The following is a 19,158-nucleotide window of genomic DNA, read 5'->3' as shown; positions in this document are numbered from 1 at the left end:
AAAGTGATGAACAAAAACAATGACCATGCCATGGTTTATATGTACAGCGGGTCATTCCCGACGAAATCGCAGAAAGGGAATGAATCCTGATCCCAAACGAGTGGCAGATGAGTCTCGTCCAGGACCCAAGGCTTCTTTATAGACGCCGTTCTACGTGCAGCACTTCAAAGTATTTTCCATGCCCGCACAATCTCCATTTCATCCGTCCGGTCCAGATAATTTAGGCGGTCTTCTCGACAATCTTCTTCTCAGCCTTCTCGACGGCGCCCTCGGTGGCGTTGGCAACTGCCTTGACAGAGTCAACGGCCTGATGTTCCATCTCCTTGGCGGCCTCGATGGAACTACCCTCTTTGGCTGCGTTGCCACATGAAGATACGGGTGACCTGGACGGCACCAACGCATCCAAGGAAGAAGTTGACGGCGGCAAGCCTATGACATAATGAGCGGAGTAATAATCGAATTGAATAATGTCAGAACTTACAAAACGTTACGGGGCTTGATGATCATGCACCAGCGGGTCCAAATGGCTCCGGTGCCCATCAGGGCGGCGTTCTGAGTAAGGGAGAGCTTCTCCGCAGGGCGGGCGAAGTCGGCCATACCGGCGATAACGAGGCACCACTATGAAATATGCATCAGCTTCGCGTCCTTCTTACTCCAAGCATTCCAAAGCTGAGCCATAAGTATGCCTTGTCGGTCCGTGTCATCGTCGACAGTTGAAAGGAGCGTAGCGCTTTTCAAATGGGAAATGCATGCAACCATCGTACCTTCATAACAGGGGCCCTATAAGTCAATGATGTTTAGCACACATCCTGAATACAGTATCATAGATGCGAATGAACGGCAGACACTTACCAGAAGTGCACAGTCTTCACACCGACAGGGCTGTTCCACATGCGCTGGAAAGTGCTCTGCTTGGCGGCATCGGCACCAGCCTCAGTGCTCGAGAAGCGGAAACCCTGGGCACCCGGCCGGCGGAATGGCGCAGAGGCATTGCGAAACGCGAAGCGAGTGCTGTTGAGGAAACGGAAACCCACGCGAGACGACATGGTGAATGTGGTGCGGAGGTGACGAGGTGTTGGGGTTGGGAAGAAGGGCGGGATCGGCCGGTGACCGGGGTCTCAAGTTTTCCGTCGGGGATAGCACGGAGATATAGTAATCACCACCACACGCAGGTAGAGTAATAGGAGACAAGCAATTAAGCACTGAAGCTATCCAAGCAATCAAATCAAGCTCGCGACACTCGTACTCGTCGCATTCAAGCGGTGCTGTTCCCGCTGAGGTAAGCTATCCGCGCTAAACCCGATCAGGACTGGTGGCAGTCACGGTCTGCCGGGCGAATCATCGCCGCGGTGAATCAGACATCCTTTCGTCCCTCCAAAGTTGTCTCATCCTCCAATTCCGACCTGCCATACTGTCACCATGTCTGGCAAGTACGTCTTCACCAAGGGCCTGAAGGAGCTCCGCTTCCTTTTCTGCCAGACCTCTGAGGCCAGCGCGCCTGTAAGGTATGTCCACATGTCTCCGTGTCCAGCAACACCAACCCACCCATTGCACTGGCTAACTCGTGCTACAGGTCTTTCCTTCACCGCGCCTACCCTACCATGAAGAAGCACAATCCCCACACTCCTATCATGATGCGCGAGGCCTCGGGCACCGAGCCGCGAGTATTCGCCAGATACGGTATGGCGGGACGCAATCGAAGGAACAGGATAAAGCTAACACCGTTGACCGCACAGAGCTTGGCAAGGAGAAGCAAGAAGCGCTGTCCGGTTCGCATTCCCGGCCTCAACCGAAGCAAAAGCACTAAATCGCTAACTCAAACCAGGCCTGTCCGACTCGCAGATCGAAGAGCGCATCACCAACCTGGTGAAGCAGAGCTCATAACGACATATCCCATTAGCACCTCTGTCTTATGTCCTTGCCGCGATTCTATCCGTTCTACAAAGTGTACCTATAGATGAAATTCGACGAATTCGTCCCAATTGACTACACGCTTCGAAGTCTTTCGCACTTTCGTTTTTTTCTTTTCCGTCCGCATTGAGCGGCTCATTGATTCAAGTGGTTACAAATGCGGTTTTTCGCAGTTTTGCACTACTATGATGCGCCAATTTAACTGGATATATAGCACCAATACACAGGGCTCAATGAGCCCTTCAGCCGGCCCAATCCGGATCCAATCTATGTTTTCCATTTCAACAACTCAATTCCTCTCAAAACACACTCAAGCATCCGAAAGTCTCAATTTTTGAAACAATCATTTTCAACGAACACTATCATGATTACGAAGAACTAGCATTTCCGACCTCCCCAAACCTAAATTGTGACCAACTCATACTGCCCTCAGATATGCCCAAGTTCTCTTGCCCAAATCCAGCCCTGCCGCACCTGCCCCAATATGAATAGGAAGCAGATGATCAAAGGTCGGATGTGCCTGGCGTGCGTCAGGTCTCTTGAGCAACGCAGCCATAGCTTGCTCCCGCTCATCCGGCACAGAAGTAACAGCCTCCTTGAGCGCCTCATCGAAACTGACAGCGTACGGCAAAGGGCGCGGATTACCCCAAGTAAAGCGCATATCGCGCAGATTGTGAACTGCCATTCCCGAGACGATGATAAGGATGTTTTCTTCGCGGAGGCGGGAGACGGCTTGGCCGAGCCGGTAGTGTTGGATAGGGTCCTCGGTATCAAAGAGGGAGACTTGGACGATTGGGATGTTTAGGGGGGTTTTGTTCTGGTTCGAAGGCTGGAAGAGGTAATTAGTCTTTTGGAGGTTTCAAGTCTAGAAGGGGATTGTACGGACCACACTTGAAACTTGCCCAGACACCGTGATCGAGGCCACGGTTTACGCCTTTGGCTTCGATTCCGGCTTCCTTAAGCAGATCGAGGACTTTATGCGCGACTTCCTTGCTGCCGATGTTGGGGTATTTCTCTTTGTAGTAGTGGTCTGGGAAACCATAGAAGCTGAAATGATCCTGATTAATCATGTGCGCAGGGGATCCGGGTTTTCAAACTTACTCATAGATCAGATTCGTCTTTTCAGCCGTGTTGACATAGATGGTGTCTTTTCCACCCTGCCAATGCGCCGAGAAGACAACCACCGCACGGGGCTTAACCTTGGTAGTGATCTCGCGCCCGATCTCTCCGAGCTTGCGGTATGCTGGGTGCTCGATATCATACATGACATTAGGCTACATGTAGTCTCTTAATCAGTAAGAAATTCAAGATAGAATGTATGAGGTGTGAATCATGACGCACCCCGCCATGGCTCAGGAAATAAACTGGGGTTTTCATGCTGGCCGTAGAACTCTCGAGTTCTGGAGTGACCCTAGCCTTTGCAGACGCTGCTGCTGCGACAGATGCGGATGCTGAGAGGGGAGCTACCGAGCGAGCGGCGCGGGTGGAAGATCCGAAGAGGCGGCGGAAGCTAGACACTGTGGCGGTATCGCGCGCGAAAAATGCAATAAGCGCGGCGATGACCAGAGGAAGGAGAGAGATGAAAAGTATTTTGCGATTGTCGCTTCTGGACCCTGGTGAATGATTTGGATGCTGCGATGGAGCTTCAGAAGACATATATCGCTCAAGTTTTGGATTGCGCAATGCACCCAAGCTCTAAGAAGTCGAAGCGTGTAATTGAGAAAGTGGCGCTATAGAAACATATAGAATGCAGGTATAATAATCAGCCATAAGGTGTGGTTTAAATCTCAGGCCCTTTCGGAAGTACAGGAGTCCCGATGGCATAAGCCGACCCGAAAAGTGTGTCAGCGCGGAATGCGTCCGCTCGGAAATCCGGATATACTCTTGCAGCTTCAACGTCTAAAGATAAGGAAAGTCCCAAGACAATGCGTAAAAATGGTGGTTATATACGTCGGCATACTAGAAGCAGAGGCATGGAACAAAATCTGTTGGCAATCCATCATCTAAATGCGATAGTCAGGCCCGGCTCCAGGGTATTAAATTCCCATCGTATCCCGTACCAGTCATGTCTTTCCGTAAGTCAGGATTCGAATTCAACACACACGCGCCAAGAACTACAAGCAAACCACCAGCAACCATCAAAAAAAATCCCTTGGGTGAAAAGATAGGAGCAAAATTGTACAGCCCGAGCCCAAGATGGTCCATCCGAACCAGGGTCGGTTCATCATCATGCGCCAGTCATTAGGAAGATACATGCAATGGGAGTCCGTGTGGACTCAAGGTAAAGAAAAAGTAGGATAAGAAGAATTGAAGATTTACATGAGGATGCAGTCGCCATCGGTTTGCTTGTTGACGGCTGAGCGTGAGAGACGGGTCTTTTCCATCCGAGTTCCCCCCCTTCTTGAGGTCCTCGAGACGTTCCCGGGCTTTGGGCAATCCTTGAGCTAAGAAATGTGTTAACGATAGTTGTTGCAAGGATTCAGAAAAGACTCACAAGCTGCACGCCAGTACCATCTCTTTGCGTCCTCCAGATTCGCAGACACGCCAATTCCAACCTCAGTGAAGTATCCCATGGCATACTCTGCCTTGGCAAGACCAGCAGTGGCTGCTTTGCGAGCCCAAAGATAGGCCTCCGTGTCATTTTGCTGCAGAATGCCTTCGGAACCAGTAAGGTACCAACCACTGAGAGCGAGTTCACTCTGATGCTCACCCTGAGCGGCGGCACGGGTATACCAGATGATACTCATGCGATTGTCGACTGGATTGCCCATAAGACCATACTCGTAGGCTGTGCCCAGTCGAAACTGCGAGAACTTGTAGCCCAGGTCCGCGGCTTGGTGGAATAGTTGGTTGGCGTATTTCTCATCACGGATAATGACGTCGTTTCCACCGGCGTTTTGATACATGAGAGCCAGCTCGTGAAGCGCATGGGGGTTCTCCTCGTCTGCACGCTCAGCAGCACGCTTCAACCATGAAACGCCCTCACGAGGGTTTCGGGCTTGACCCAGCAAGCCTTTCAAGTGAATCATGCCCATCTTATACATCGCCGGGGTATCGCCCAACGCCGCGGCACGCTTGTACCACTGCACGGCCTTGAATGGATCCCGCTTGGTGCCACCGCCTTCTTCTTGGCCAATCTCGGAGCAGACAGCAACACGGTAAGCAGATTGAGCATGGCCGCTTTTAGCAGCAGAGTGATACAAGGCAAAGGCCTCTTTGGGGTCGGCTTCCAGCCCTAGCTGACCCTCGCCATAGCAATCAGCCAGGTAGAATTGTGCATCTGCGTAGCCGGCTTGAACGAGTTTCTTCACGATCTTGTGTGCATCCATGATATACTTCTCCTTTGCCTTGGCTTTCGTCTTAGGGTCAAGTCGATTATTATCTCCAATAAGAACAGTAGCGGCTTCCACTAGCTTCTTAGCGAGGAGAAGTTGAGAAGCTTGGTCGGAAGGGTTGCCGCGCACTTTCTGTTGAAGTTGCTGCAATTCTTCTTGCGTAACAGGCGTAGGTCCCATACTCACTGGACGTGCAGGCTGTGGACCCACGGTGGGAGTTGGCGCAGGCGCGGAAGCAGTGATGGGTGCGGTGTTGTATAGGCGGATTGGAGGAGGCTTTTGATCAAGGCCCGGACGAAACGGTGTTGGATGAACGGGCAAAGCATCGGGGTTATGCTGAGGTTCAGGTGCTCTGGCTTGATTTTGGTACGGACCAGCACCGTTCGCTTCGTAGCTATTAGGAATGTATCCTTCCGGCTGGCGGGGTGGTTCTGTAGGGATATCAAAGTGGAAACCGGCATTTTCGAACTGATTAGGGCCACTTGCATTGCCCATATTGGGTTGCAAGTGCGATTGCGGGATTCCAGATGCCGATTCTGGAGTATAAGGAGAGTATGCGCCGCTTGGTGATGTGACAGGCGGAGAAGTGGGCGTCTGCACGGCTGGCCTCGGGGTATCCAATCCCATCTCATCAATCGGACCCATGTGCGTTTGCGGCATGGCATCGAAGTTCGGCATCTCTGGTTCGTCGCCACTCTCATAGTAACTGTCCAAGAATTCCTTGGGTGCGTAAGATACTCGATTGGATGGATCAGGCGGTGGCGGTATCATTAGTCCCGGATCGATTTCATTAATAGGGCGCGGTGGATGTCGCATTCCCCCGGCCGTGCTAGGACGTAGAGGAGCCTCAACTGGACTGATCGGACTGCTTGCATAGTCGTAGTCTGAGAACGTCTGCTGGGGCCCTGCCGGATACATCATAGGAGGGGCCCCAGAAGGCATCGTCGCACTTCGACCAGGCAGGGCTATGGGAGGCTCTCCCATCCGTGCGGCGCTGGCAGAGCGTGAGGGGCCGGGATAGTAGCCTCCTCTTCCTCTGCTAGACGGCGGTCCGCGCGGAGGTGGTCCTCGCATATCTGGTCGTCGGCCGTTTGAATTCGAAGTATGTGGACGCGGGGGCGGTCTGCTGTTGATATCCATTGCAGCCATTCCTTTCTCTAGGCCTCGAGAAGGAGGACCGCGGCTTCTGGGGTCTCTGGGGTCTCTAGGATCTCTGGGGTCTCTGGGGTCTCTGGGGTCTCTACCGGGAGGGACGGCGGGAAATGGGTTATCGAAGGTAGAGCCCGCGCCTGTGGGGCGACGGCCAGCCGCTTTGCTTACAGTCAATGGCAGTCTATTGGGGAAGGAATCTCGGCTTCACCTACCACTTCTTGAGCGCTTTTCTGAGGGCGGTCTTCCTTCAGGGTAGCCGCGCCGGTCATCATCTCCGACTGGAGGTCGTCCGCCCTGCGGCGGCGGGCGCATTGTTCGCGGTTGCGCTGACGCATTCGGGGGAGACATTGGAGAATTCGAGTAACCGTAGGCCGGGTCTTCATATGCTGGCTCAGGTGCGTAGCCTGCAGCGGTATAATCGGGTCCGAAGCGCGCATCTTGCGCGTAGGGGCCGGGGGGTACTACTGGCGAGGCCGGGGACTGGTTATATTGCCTCAAAGGCGGCGGCCTTTGAGCAGGCCTTGACGGGGCTGGGTAGGCCATGGCTCAGGGGCGTGGACAGGTTGATTCTCTCAAGATCTCCGTGAGTTCGCAATCAGCGCAAGTTTGGTCGCATGCAAGGAGGGTGCCCGGTCACTGCACACCATTAGTCCACGAGTTCAGTCCACAATCTGAAGGCGTAGACCACGTGCCCCCAGGAGTACAAAAGTGCGCGCACGGGACCTACCGTAGACATCGAAGAATTCCCGAACACAGAGTTAAGCGGGGTGGAGAGGTTGAGGGGGCAAGGAAGGAAGACAGGTGACTTTAATAAATGCGAGGCCCACCGGAACGCCGTCATTTACCTCCGCGCGCTTCACTTGGTGCTTCACCGTGACTCTTGGCGCTGTCTGACGGTTCAGTTGGACTGCGCCTCGCTTTCATGAGACATTTACTCGCCACGATCCGAGTCGCTATTCTAGCTGATTCGGTTAGGGGGAATCGGGGGTCTTCTCGGTGCCTGACTAGCTCAACTGGGTAAGGCTCTGCGGAACGGGACCGACGCAAGCCAGTCACGGCCCCGCTGACTTGCAAATTGGAGCACAATCTTGGGGCTTTGAGGTTTAGGAAGAGTTTCATACGAATACGACCTAGCAGCAAAATGCTGCCTGGAAGCACCTTTGAGTCTGGTATATCTGCATACAAATTTTATGCGTGGACCCTAGCTCAAACCACAAGGCCCATTCAATTTTCCACTTTGCACTGGTTCAGTGCCGTTGACCCCACTTTTTCGCAGGCTTCCGCAGCACATCCGTTTTGCGTCCCTTTTCGACGACGGTCGCGGTGAGACAAAATCACTTCTTCTCAGAACTGTGGATGAATGTTCCTTGGTCGCGGTCGAGCTACATATATCTAATCACAAAATTCCAGTGTCCTGGTTACCATGGATCAAGTATTGAGCCAAAGAATGTCACAGTTCTCTTCGGGCACTAAAAAAAGATCAGAGTATAGCGACGTCACGATTATGTGTTGACTATCCTGTTGTCAAGAGTAGATTATTGACCCTAGCGAGCTGTTGGAATGGCACGTTGTGACTTTTAGGAAAAGATGCGCCTCGGTAAATAAATACGCCTGATGACAATATGTCTAGGTGACCTTCATGTTTTGCTTAGACCTTTCAATCAGACTATATAGAAGCTGAATCAGCTCGCAGAATCTAATTCACTTTCCACATTACTCTTGACAGTTTCCTTCCTGCAATGTTGGCCATCATTGCATTAAAAGATCCCAGGAGGATATACTTGAGTAGAGGGGTCTCAAATTTGGAGGGTACGATTTTCAATGATCCTCGAGAACCAAATTCGGTCCGAGAGATCAGGTTACATAGTGTTTCTGGCAATGACCAAGAGTTAGAAGGCCACAACTTCATGGTAAAGCCATAGATTGTCCGCGGGTCCGGAAAATATACATAAACGCCAGTACCGCGAGTCCATGATGGGTGAGAACAGCTTGACTATGGATATATCAGAGGTCCATCTGACGTGTAATGCCGTAAGATGCTGCCTCATTAACGTGGGGAGACAAAGACAATAGAAGGATGGAAGCAGGATGGAAAGTCACAACTTGAGACACCAACAGATGCTGCGCCACGCACAGCCGCATTTGCGCCACACCGCCGGCAACAAATGAGCGCTCCGATGATGCCGATGATGTCTCACAGAAACAAATCCTCCAAACCCCTCTTTTGCTCCACGTCAGCGGGTTCAAATATCTCCGACACATCCGATTTACCGAGAGACAGAGTATCCACGATGTCTCGCGCTGGAATTTGGGCCAAGACGGCCATCGGGTGAGGCATGCGACCAGCATCCGCTACAGACAAGTGGCTGACGTATCTGATCTCAGTGGTCTCGCTCTGTGTGTTGGTGGACCAGCGATGGTTCAATGGCTCCGGCCAAGTGATGAAGAGCTCGTTAAGCGGTACAGTCCGGAACTGAAGAAGCGCAGCCAGGAGCAGGGAACTGCCAAGGAGCAGGAATTCGACGACTATGTTACCAAGCTGAAGGAGTGGTCCAAATCAGATAAGTCCAGTATGTTGACGGAATGAACCGACTTGTTACTATTCGAGTCATCATGGAGCCACCAGGCTAACACGACTATCACCTAAAGTCTGGTTCGCCGCGAAAGAAGAGGCGGACGCCAAGCAAGCAATCATAGATGCGCAGCGCCGTCGCGCCAAAGAGGAGACTCGGGTACAGCGGGAGGAGATGCGGAAGGAGTTGCTGGGCGAGAAATGATTGCCACGAAAGGTTGCAGGCTGTGCGACTCGATCATTTATCTACAACGTCTGTCGTGAATTCGCATGGTCTCGTCTCCATGACTTGACGGAATCTTGCTCCTTAACAACCGCTCTTCTTCGACTTCGCCGAACCTGTCGCCAAATGTTTTGTCGTTTCTCGACTGCATCTATTCTTGTCGATCTCAAAATACCCTTCCTCCCCTCCTGGTGAGAAGTTACTCTTAACGAGTCAATGGAGCAGTCTTGCTGAATCCGATGGACGATCTCTACGGTGTGTACGATATTTGCTTATCGCGTTCTTGCAAAGAGGCGCCTCTGCTATTATTTGAGGCTCTGTATATCTGCTTGATTATCATCCCTACCTTTTTATAATATGATCGTACTGAGTAATTTCTTGACTATCCCATCCAGAACTACCATCTAGTGCTCGCAGAGAAAAAACTCTCCACTAGTAAATACCTGATTATGCTCTTCACTCTTCACGCTCCTTTCTTCCATCAGCTCCAACCTATATCTCTTCGCCTCCTCCAAAGACATAGTCGACTTTGGCATATCCTTGCGCACAATTTCCTGCAACTCGACTGGCAATCGCTCACGTAGAAGCCCGTCAATCAGACCTTGTCGTCCCTGACTCCACTCTTCCTGCTGTGGCGGGATATTGGCCGACGAAATGATTCTCACGTGCGGATCAACAAGGAATAACGCCAGAATCTTGCGATGGCCAGGCCTTGATCGATCGGCCAGGGAAAATGGAGATACACGGTGTTGAAGAACATTAGGGAAAGTGAGTAGTCTGTTCTCACGACACACGACCTCTCCAAGCTCCTGCGTCATGCCATTGGGATTGTCCCCGAAGTTTGTTCCTCTGCCTGGGAATCCAAAGATCTGCTGGAGGAAATAGTGGTTGTGTTGTTCATAGGAAAACCCGTCCGTGAGATCTATTCCGGTGCGATGGCGAAAACAGAGAGTGCTCTGAGTGATGTTCTCGCTGGCGTAGTAGTAGATGGCTGTTGCGCAGATTCGTTCGTTCTGAAAAAAAAAAAGATTAGTCCGAGACTCGAATAATGCATGTGGAAGTCTTACAAGTTGTCCCTCGACATGCCAGTTCCCTCCATTGTACTCGGGTTTGTCGGGTGTGAGCTCGATATTCGCTAGCTTCACAATAACCTGAAGTCCGGTATCTTTGAACTTCTTCCGAAGATCAAGACGCTCTTCGACAGGGTGTTGATTCGGTGGCCTAAATTCCGCATGTGGCTCTGGGAGCACGAACAAGCGAGCAGCAGCCCAATCCTCGCGACGATCCCAGTAGACCCTTTCGTCCTCATCTTCACCTTGGACCGGCTCCGGTTCCTCATGCTCACCGGCGTAGTAGAACTGGTCTGCATCCGCGATTCTTTCTCCCCATTGAGAAGATCGCGTCAAACTCTGGTTCCAGAGCGGAATGGTCCGATCAAGGATCTTCTCGATGGCACGATATAGAGCTTTGTGCTCAAGTGGGTGAACGTTGTTTATGTAGGAAGTAATGCGACATTCGGGCTCAGATCCGGGCTCCGACCTGTTGAATTCAACGTCGCATGGAAGCCATTGGAATTTCCAGCTAATTGGGTACGGCTCGCGGCTTTGTGCATGATACCGGACTGGCAATTTGGGCCTTGGTGGTACCGGAAGCACTTCTCCCTGGCCAACGCTATTCAGACAATCATCCAGGCCGATGACTCTGTCTCGGAGGATGTGGGTGCGACCGTAGACAAGTGGGAAAAGTGATTGGTGCACGAGATCAAGGACTTGATTGTCAGAGCCGGGATGATAGTCCTTTTGGTCTTCTGGAATATTTTCAAAAGGTGCCGCTCCTTCCATGAGCTGCCGTTTGAGGTCCTCTGAGATTGCACAGTCCGACTTAACCACACCGTTGTCAAAGACACTGATGAAGCAGTCTTTCTTGAGGCCGTCAGTCTTCCACTGTAGCTCTTTGACGATCCAGTCCATCATGGCTTTGGAAACACCTTGCCCACTTTCGGACACCTCCTTTCGCCACTTATTGGTGATGTCTTCATTGAAAACCTAAACGTTTAAGCGAAGAAAGGCACGTATGAGTAGCAGTAATACCTTTCGTTCCCAGTCTGGTTTATCGGTGATGGTGTTCATCACCCTCATCATCAGAATCTCGCGGAAGGTATACAGAAAGCTCAGGTCAGTTAGCACAGTATGAGAGGAGAAGAGCGTGCTTCATTTACCCGTCGGCGTCACCCTCTTCCTCAAGTGCGTTGGGAAAAAGCCAGTCCCTGTCAAAAATACCATCATTGTTGCTTTCATGCTAATTCGTCAGCACGCTGCTCCTTCAGATGATAGATCCTTAAATGTACTCTGACACAGTCCAAAGGGAGCGTAAACCCCGGTAGATCAAATCGCTCCTGTTGCAAAGCCATGAGGAGTCAGGAGTCTAAAGGCTGGGAAAGAATGAACCAGGGTCCAGAGGGCCGCCTAGTACATATAGACTGCCGGCCTCCACCCGGCGACAGGCAGAATTCGACAATTCCAGGCAGAAACAGGCTCCACACACCGCGCTACTGGCCTTTTGGTCGTCTATACTAATTTTCAATCTTCGCTCACTGACACTCCGAGATTGCCGCTCCAATGACCATTTTACAGCTTTGGCGGATATGGAACTCTTCCTGAGAGTCAGAGAAGGCGCGACAACGGCAATCGCGCTACTAGAAAAATTAGGACGTTGATTCACGGCAGCGTCTTCGTTTGAAAATGAACATTCCAATTTTCGATTGGATAAGATGGTCGACTGATCCGGGAGCACTTCTTTCGCCTGAACATATGTTTGCAGCCTCCAATGAAGACGCGTTCGAGTCTGATTTCTTCAAAACTAAACTTTAGACTCCATTTAATCCTACTACTCAGCCTCATTTCTTTGTTTTAGACAAAAGAGTTGTTCTCTCTCCTCATGTTTTTTATTGATGACTGACTGGGGGAAAGGGAAAGGGGCCTCCCAGAGACCATCCAAACGTGCCCCGTCAGGCTGCTAGCCTCATCATGAGATCAATGATATCTTATCCCTCTTCCAAGTTAAAGAGAGACATCAAGGCTTGAATACTGCTGAAGTCACAGTACTGACGGACGGACAGCTGGTGCTATGGTATTTTGATATCTTGATCTCGAGGTGAGGGAGACCCAAATTGAAAAGGGGTCCAGGCGCAAACAGCACACAGGCGAAAAGGCCATTGGAGTTGCGCGATTTACAAAGACTTGGAAGGAAGCTCGAAGCTGCAGTAGGATTAATGAGCTTTATGAACCACCTCAGCCGGGGCGTGCACTATGCATGGGGCCGAAAGCAAAGCCCCGCATGGTCGAATCACTGGCAGACGGTGAATCGAGATTGGCAGGCTGGAATAGGGTTGCCTCATTCGAATGGCTTAGAGGCACGCCCCGTGGCTATCGTGGCAAGGTGGAGACGCTACAGAGTCCCGGAGATGGCACCCGAGAAAGGGCGAGGGACTTGGTGGGGTGCGCATCGAGCCAAAGATCTCGTTTCGTAGAGTCCATTAGGTGGCGCAAGTTCAGTGGTTTAGACGGGGAACACGGTATCAACTACACGGGAGAAATGCAGGCTGCAAGGGCGAGACAGGGCCTCAAGAGCATATCCCGGCAAATTCGCCACATGGACGGAGCATTACTCCCGGAAAAACCATCGCGATCAATTGCAACACATTACTGGGTGTTGGACCGTCGTTGGGTACTGGACAACCATCAAGGCTGCAGGAATGAGGCTAAGTCGTGCGATCTCGCAGGGATCATCGGCTCCATAAATCGGGTCTCGGCGTTCGGCAACTTTAAGTGCCGAGGGTGTCATGCTGCACCAAGAATCTCCAGGGGCGGAGAACATCATTAGGTTGTACAACCTTGTCTGAAGTGTTACACGTGCCTTTGTGGTTATCAGCAACAAGTTCGGTGTCCGATGGGATCCGGAGTTGAAGGCGGCATTGCGACTCCGCGCGGAGCATGTTACTATGTTTAGCTTCCGTCCCTTAAGCAACTGCCCTTCGTCAAGGTTGGATGAATAGGCAGCCACTTTTGAACGACCAAGTTTAGCCACTGCGACCAAACTGAAGTAAGTAACAAAGAGCAAGATCAAGGTTTCTGAATGAGCTTTGTAGCAACAGATGAAGGACTTCTTTCAGGGTCTTCAACGCCGACCAATGAGCTCCTCCACATGGGTCTGTTTGTAGTAGATTGCGCTTCATATCCATAACTCCCTCTAACTTATGGGCCCACAGAAGAACTCCGCAGTCAGTCATAAACAAATTCGGCAGTCTAAATGAGCCACTGAAAGAGGGAAAAAAAGAGAGAATTGCTTAGGCTTGAGACAGCGCCACGCTCACGTGACTCTGAGCGAAACCCGCCATCAGCGGCAACTCCAACTTGTCAGCTTCGCCAGCCTACGTTCGTCCCTAATCGCTACCCACGAATCTCTTGTTTCCTCGATCTCTATTTACCTGCTGCTACTCTTTTCTCGATCCTCTCGTCTGACGCCTTTCACGTCTAGCAGCCACCGAGCTCGGTTGGTTTCCCCCGTTCAAAACAAAGCGACCCTGACTGCCCAACGAGGTAGCCTGGTCTCTATCGACCTTTCGCGAAATCATATCTAAGACTTTTGGCACCAGCTTTTCCACTTCACGATGACCAACGAAGCCCCCTACGATCCCTACATCCCGGCCGGCGCCAACGGGGCCACCGCGGCCTCCTCGTCGCAGAATGGCAACCAGCGCACTGCCGCATTGCAAGCGGTTCGTCCACTTCCCTTTTCGCATCGACCGAGCTCCCAGGCGACATCAGACATGTCGTCGCTTCACCTTTCGTGTCGCGGGAAACATGCGCTGCTCTGTTGTATTGACCAGGACTCGCGAGGTTCACCCGGCAACCAAGACTAACATGTCTCACCCCTTTAGCAAATCGACGACACCGTCGGTGTGATGCGCGAGAATATCAACAAGGTCTCCCAGCGTGGTGAGCGCCTCGACTCTCTGCAGGACAAGACGGACAACCTGGCGGTATCGGCCCAGGGCTTCCGCCGGGGTGCCAACCGTGTGCGCAAGCAGATGTGGTGGAAGGACATGAAGATGCGCGTATGCCTGGTGATTTGTGTGATTGTCCTCCTGGTGGTTATTATCGTGCCTGGTAAGTCGGGAGCAAATTCCAGCCGACCCCGGTTGATCCCAACATGGGGTTCGGATCCTGCATAGTGGGATTTGAGACACTAACAGTTTGCTTTCCAGTGGTCGTCAAGACTACTCACTGAGCCATGCATTCACTGCATTACGCGACTTCTGTTTTGGTTTGGGAAACGTGGGCTATGATCTTTTTTAACCGGGTTTTTTAACGTTGAGGCCATGGAGCTCCGTCGGTTTCCAGCCTGCTAATACCTCCTGCTGTTTTGTTCTTTGGGCGTGTTTTGAATGACCAAATCCTTCTGCGTTTTTCGACGAAAGCCTCTGTACTGCCAAATGTGGTTGAGCCTCATAAATGATTTTGTCGGGTGAAAGATGTAAATGATACCGCGATGCCATGCTCGACTATTTTACCGTCACGAATTTCTCTGTGCATCGGGTCCACTAATCCTCTTGTATTCGCCTTCTTCTTTTGGATCTGTGTGTCCTTGAGTGACCCGCCTCGTGGACGCCATTCCGTGGCAAAATCAAGAAACATCAGCCCACTTTGACGCACCGTAGATCGTAGAACAGTCACAAAGCCCATCGGGAATAAGCGCTTTTGTTGGAAGGACGAAATGAAGCGAAGAAGGCCGAGACTAAGACAATCGGGTGGAGGAAGTGGATAGCGGGAGACGAGTAAGAGACGCGGGCAGGATCAGATAACTGGCACTAGACCCAAGCTGGGTGACGTTTCTAGGATTCTCCGACATTCAGGTGGGCTTTTTGGAAGTCTCAGACTCGCTTGTAGACCTGAGAGATCTAATGCTGACCTTGCAGGATGCGTGTAGAACCTTGTCCTTCCTGCTCCTTAGTGTCCCTTAGGGCCGTTCTTAGGTCAGACAAAGATGCGGTTGAAAAGGGCCAATGTCTCCCACTCAGGGACCCTATAAGGTAGCAGATTGACTACGATCAGTGCAGTCCCATTTCTCCATTTTCGTTTTCTTCCAGATTTATCTGATTCGCACCGGTAAATTTCTCGCCGACGGAACCAGAAATAGACAGTGCAAATCGCGCTCGCTAGTTGGAAAAGAGGCCCACCGCCCGACCTCGTCATTGGGCCACTTATCGCTCCGACGGCCGGCCGATAATCTGTAAAAACTCACTTGACTCCCTCAGTTAGTCACACTTCCACCTTCCACCTTCCACCTTCCCACCACCCTATACACTCTCTGCAACAGGGGATCCCCCCGGGGTTTGTTTCGCCAGTCCCAATTGAAGCTGCCGCATGCTGGTGAAGATGTTGTCCCTTCGCTCCGCCGTGCGGAGAGCTTCCACCAAGCCCCTCCGATCGATCTCCGCACCTCAAGTCTCGTCGTTGCGAGGTGTCGCTGCCCGTGCGGTGTCGACTCCTCTTAGCCAGGGGCGTGCTTACTCTCGTTCGGCCGAACCTCACCTGAGCTCCACGCGCAGCACCGTTGTTCAACTGCTGAGTAACATCGGTTCCAAGCGTGAGGTCCAGCAATACCTGTCCCACTTCACTTCCGTTTCCTCCCAGCAGTTCGCCGTCATTAAGGTCGGTGGTGCCATTATCACCGAGCACCTCCAGACCCTCTCGTCCGCGCTCGCCTTCCTCAACCATGTCGGTCTGTACCCGATCGTCGTTCACGGCGCCGGTCCCCAGCTCAATCGCATGCTGGAAGCCGCCGGTGTCGAGCCCCAATTCGAGGATGGAATCCGGGTGACTGATGGCAAGACTTTGTCGTTGGCACGAAAGTTGTTCCTTGAGGAGAACATGAAGTTGGTTGAGGAGTTGGAACGTCAGGGTATCCGTGCCCGCCCCATCACCGCGGGCGTCTTCTCTGCCGACTACCTCGACAAGGCCAAGTACAACCTGGTTGGCAAGATCAATGGTGTCGACAAGAAGCCTATTGAATCGGCTATTGCCGCTGGCTGCCTCCCCATTCTGACCTCCATGGCTGAGACTCCCGATGGGCAGGTTCTTAACGTCAACGCCGATGTCGCTGCCGGGGAGCTAGCTCGCGCGCTGCAGCCTCTGAAGATCGTCTACCTTGCCGAGAAGGGTGGTCTGTTCAACGGTGACACCGGTGAGAAAATCTCCGCCATCAACCTTGACGAGGAGTACGACCACCTGATGACTCAGTGGTGGGTGCGTCACGGTACTCGTCTGAAGATCAAGGAGATGAAGGAACTCTTGAACGACCTTCCCCGCTCCTCCAGTGTTGCCATCATTCACCCCGCCGATCTTCAGAAGGAGTTGTTCACCGACTCCGGTGCCGGTACCCTGATTCGCCGCGGCAATAAGATCAATGTCAACACCTCTCTGTCTCAGTTCCAGGATCTTCAGGCCCTGAAAGATGTGCTCGTCCGTGACCGGGAGGGCCTGGATGCTCGCGCCGTCGTTGACCGTTATGTTGAGGGCCTGCAGGAGCGCGACTTCAAGATCTACTACGATGACCCCATGGACGCTCTCGCTGTTGTCCTGCCCCAGAAGGACTCTGAGATCGCTCAGCTTGCTACCTTTACCATTACCAAGTCCGGCTGGTTGACCAATGTAGCTGATAATGTCTTCTCCAGCCTCAAAAAAGACTTCGCCAAGCTGGCTTGGACCGTCAAGGAAGACGACGAGAACTTGACTTGGTTCTTCGACAAGGCCGACGGTAGCCTGAGCCGTGATGGCCAGGTTCTGTTCTGGTACGGTGTTGAGACCGGCGATGAGGTGAAGCAGCTCGTCCAGGAGTTCACTAAGAACGGCCGCCAGATGTTCGGTGATATCAACCTTGAGAACCGCCTTCACCGCGCTCACCAGGCCGCCATCAACATCAACAAGGGCTTCGGTGTTAGCGGTGCCTCTGCTGAGCAGAAGCGTGCATTCTCTTCCACCAGCAATGTTCTTCGCGCTTCCCGGGCCAAGCGCCCGGCTGTTGCTGTCAATGCTTTCCGCACCTACGCTACCACCAACCCTAACCCTCCCCTTGGTGAGAAGAACGCTTCTAACCCCCAGCCCGCCAAAGTTGCCCTCATTGGCGCCCGTGGCTACACAGGCCAGGCTCTGATCAGCCTGCTCAATGCTCACCCCAACATGGATCTCCGCCACGTCTCATCCCGTGAGCTTGCTGGCAAGAAGCTCCAGGGCTACGAGAAGCGTGAGATTATCTACGAGAACCTCAGCCCTGATGACGTCCGCAAGATGTCCGCCAACGGTGATATTGACTGCTGGGTGATGGCTCTGCCTAACGGTGTCTGTAAGCCTTTCGTCGATGCCGTTGACGAAGGTTCCCAGAGCGGTAATGTTATCGTTGACCTGAGCGCCGACTATCGTTTCGACGACAAGTGGACCTACGGTCTTCCCGAGCTCGTTGATCGGTCCAAGATTGCTCGTGCCACCCGCATTGCCAACCCCGGCTGCTACGCCACTGCTGCCCAGCTCGGCATTGCTCCTCTCGTTCCCTTCCTTGGCGGCCAGCCGACCACCTTCGGTGTCTCCGGTTACTCTGGCGCTGGCACCAAGCCCAGCCCCAAGAACGACGTCAACTTCCTCACCAACAACATTATCCCCTACAGTCTGACTGATCACATCCACGAGCGTGAGATCAGCGCCCAGCTCGGTGCCAGCATTGCCTTCATCCCCCACGTGGCTGTCTGGTTCCAGGGTATTCATCACTCCATCAGCATTCCCCTTGCCAAGGAGATGACATCCCGTGACATTCGCAACCTTTACCAGGACCGCTACGCCGGCGAGAAGCTCGTCAAGATCACCGGCGAGGCTCCCCTGGTCAAGAACATCGCCGGTCGTCACGGCGTCGAGATCGGTGGCTTCGCTGTCCACTCTAGCGGCAAGCGCGTCGTCGTCTGCGCCACCATTGACAACCTGCTCAAGGGTGCCGCCACTCAGTGCCTCCGTAAGTTTCCGCACATTCTAACACCCAATTGCAAAATTAACACTTTCAACAGAGAACATGAACCTTGCTCTTGGCTACTCTGAGTACGAGGGCATCCCCCTCGAGTAAATGTCCCGTCGATATGCCACTGAGCAGAAGGTATAGGGTGTTCTGTGTGCCGTTATGTATTTTGTCTCATACCCGCATACATCATATACATCGCTACGGGTTGGAAATGTTGAAGGTCTAGCGTGGACTCATTCCTAGCTATTCCTAATCTACCCATTGGGTCTCGGTTTTGTGTGTGCTTGTTGTCCTTTGTGTTCGCCTAAAAGAGTCTTTCTCTTGGATGTTGGTGTCATGTTTTTGTCTGCGCTTCTAGATTCCATTATTCGGTTTGATTATTTTTTTTCGGCTCTGTTGAGGTTTTATGTTGATGCTGGATTTCTCTACATGTGAGGGGATCTGTTATAGCACAAAAGTAAATCATTGCACTCTGACCAGATTCATGATGTTTTTGTGCGTAAAATGAAGATGAAGCTGTCAATAAGAAGAAGTCAGTATCCTTTCCCGTCTTGAATTCTCCCCTAGCTTCTGCTCAATGCCTCCAGGTGTTGGGTGGGCTTTTGTTTGCTTCGCTGTTTGGATTGGGTAGCTGGTTTTTCACGATTCATTCTCTGTGGACTGATGAGAGCGGTTCCAAGTATTCTAGGGGTGAGAACACGATAGTCAATATACGATGTGAGAATGGATCAGAAGCCGTCATTGGCGTCATTCGGTTACAAAGAGCCTCACGGCTTGATCCATCGATGGCGATTAACTAGCTATCGCCTGGGTTTGACTCTGGGAAACTCTCTATACAGAAAGATAGCTGTCCAATACAAGGATCTTGGCAGATCAAGACTCCTCTCTGATATTCCATTTAT

At 52.2% G+C, this 19,158-nt stretch overlaps 9 protein-coding genes across 9 annotated transcripts; 4 read left to right on the top strand and 5 right to left on the bottom strand.

The window, feature by feature from the left end:
- Positions 1-220: 220 nt before the first annotated feature.
- On the bottom strand, positions 221-1,046 carry N7477_005962 (mitochondrial pyruvate carrier family protein; the record flags this gene model as incomplete). The annotated part of the gene is made up of 5 exons (XM_056967625.1): positions 221-348; positions 377-429; positions 482-618; positions 765-780; positions 853-1,046. The coding sequence occupies 5 exons, from the start codon at positions 1,044-1,046 to the stop codon at positions 221-223; spliced, it is 528 nt and encodes a 175-aa protein (XP_056822379.1).
- Positions 1,047-1,419: 373 nt separating this feature from the next.
- N7477_005961 (L51/S25/CI-B8 domain-containing protein) lies at positions 1,420-1,884 on the top strand (the record flags this gene model as incomplete). Its single annotated transcript, XM_056967624.1, has 4 exons — positions 1,420-1,505; positions 1,574-1,680; positions 1,737-1,769; positions 1,826-1,884. The coding sequence occupies 4 exons, from the start codon at positions 1,420-1,422 to the stop codon at positions 1,882-1,884; spliced, it is 285 nt and encodes a 94-aa protein (XP_056822378.1).
- A 445-nt stretch (positions 1,885-2,329) lies between these two features.
- N7477_005960 (DODA-type extradiol aromatic ring-opening family dioxygenase) lies at positions 2,330-2,981 on the bottom strand (the record flags this gene model as incomplete). The annotated part of the gene is made up of 2 exons (XM_056967623.1): positions 2,330-2,740; positions 2,820-2,981. 2 exons carry the CDS (start codon positions 2,979-2,981, stop codon positions 2,330-2,332), a joined length of 573 nt encoding a protein of 190 aa, XP_056822377.1.
- Positions 2,982-4,367: 1,386 nt separating this feature from the next.
- N7477_005959 (SEL1-like repeat protein) lies at positions 4,368-6,320 on the bottom strand (the record flags this gene model as incomplete). The annotated part of the gene is made up of 1 exon (XM_056967622.1): positions 4,368-6,320. The coding sequence occupies one exon, from the start codon at positions 6,318-6,320 to the stop codon at positions 4,368-4,370; it is 1,953 nt and encodes a 650-aa protein (XP_056822376.1).
- A 282-nt stretch (positions 6,321-6,602) lies between these two features.
- On the bottom strand, positions 6,603-6,941 carry N7477_005958 (uncharacterized protein; the record flags this gene model as incomplete). The annotated part of the gene is made up of 1 exon (XM_056967621.1): positions 6,603-6,941. One exon carries the CDS (start codon positions 6,939-6,941, stop codon positions 6,603-6,605), a length of 339 nt encoding a protein of 112 aa, XP_056822375.1.
- Positions 6,942-8,814: 1,873 nt separating this feature from the next.
- N7477_005957 (uncharacterized protein) lies at positions 8,815-9,175 on the top strand (the record flags this gene model as incomplete). Its single annotated transcript, XM_056967620.1, has 2 exons — positions 8,815-8,968; positions 9,048-9,175. 2 exons carry the CDS (start codon positions 8,815-8,817, stop codon positions 9,173-9,175), a joined length of 282 nt encoding a protein of 93 aa, XP_056822374.1.
- A 422-nt stretch (positions 9,176-9,597) lies between these two features.
- On the bottom strand, positions 9,598-11,603 carry N7477_005956 (DUF4246 domain-containing protein; the record flags this gene model as incomplete). Its single annotated transcript, XM_056967619.1, has 5 exons — positions 9,598-10,206; positions 10,261-11,238; positions 11,284-11,362; positions 11,412-11,491; positions 11,541-11,603. 5 exons carry the CDS (start codon positions 11,601-11,603, stop codon positions 9,598-9,600), a joined length of 1,809 nt encoding a protein of 602 aa, XP_056822373.1.
- Positions 11,604-13,862: 2,259 nt separating this feature from the next.
- On the top strand, positions 13,863-14,482 carry N7477_005955 (SNAP receptor SNC2; the record flags this gene model as incomplete). The annotated part of the gene is made up of 3 exons (XM_056967618.1): positions 13,863-13,970; positions 14,133-14,361; positions 14,460-14,482. The coding sequence occupies 3 exons, from the start codon at positions 13,863-13,865 to the stop codon at positions 14,480-14,482; spliced, it is 360 nt and encodes a 119-aa protein (XP_056822372.1).
- Positions 14,483-15,618: 1,136 nt separating this feature from the next.
- Positions 15,619-18,361, top strand: argEF (bifunctional acetylglutamate kinase/N-acetyl-gamma-glutamyl-phosphate reductase; the record flags this gene model as incomplete). The annotated part of the gene is made up of 2 exons (XM_056967617.1): positions 15,619-18,253; positions 18,306-18,361. 2 exons carry the CDS (start codon positions 15,619-15,621, stop codon positions 18,359-18,361), a joined length of 2,691 nt encoding a protein of 896 aa, XP_056822371.1.
- Between the last annotated feature and the right edge of the window lie 797 nt (positions 18,362-19,158).

This window comes from Penicillium maclennaniae (assembly GCF_028827695.1).
Source record: "Penicillium maclennaniae strain IBT 15551 chromosome Unknown utg000005l:1.0-2652337.0:1.0-2654196.0, whole genome shotgun sequence".
In the NCBI taxonomy this organism is placed as follows: Eukaryota; Fungi; Ascomycota; class Eurotiomycetes; order Eurotiales; family Aspergillaceae; genus Penicillium; species Penicillium maclennaniae.
The sequence above is the reverse complement of the archived record's forward strand: the minus strand, read 5'-3'. Positions and strand labels throughout refer to the sequence as shown.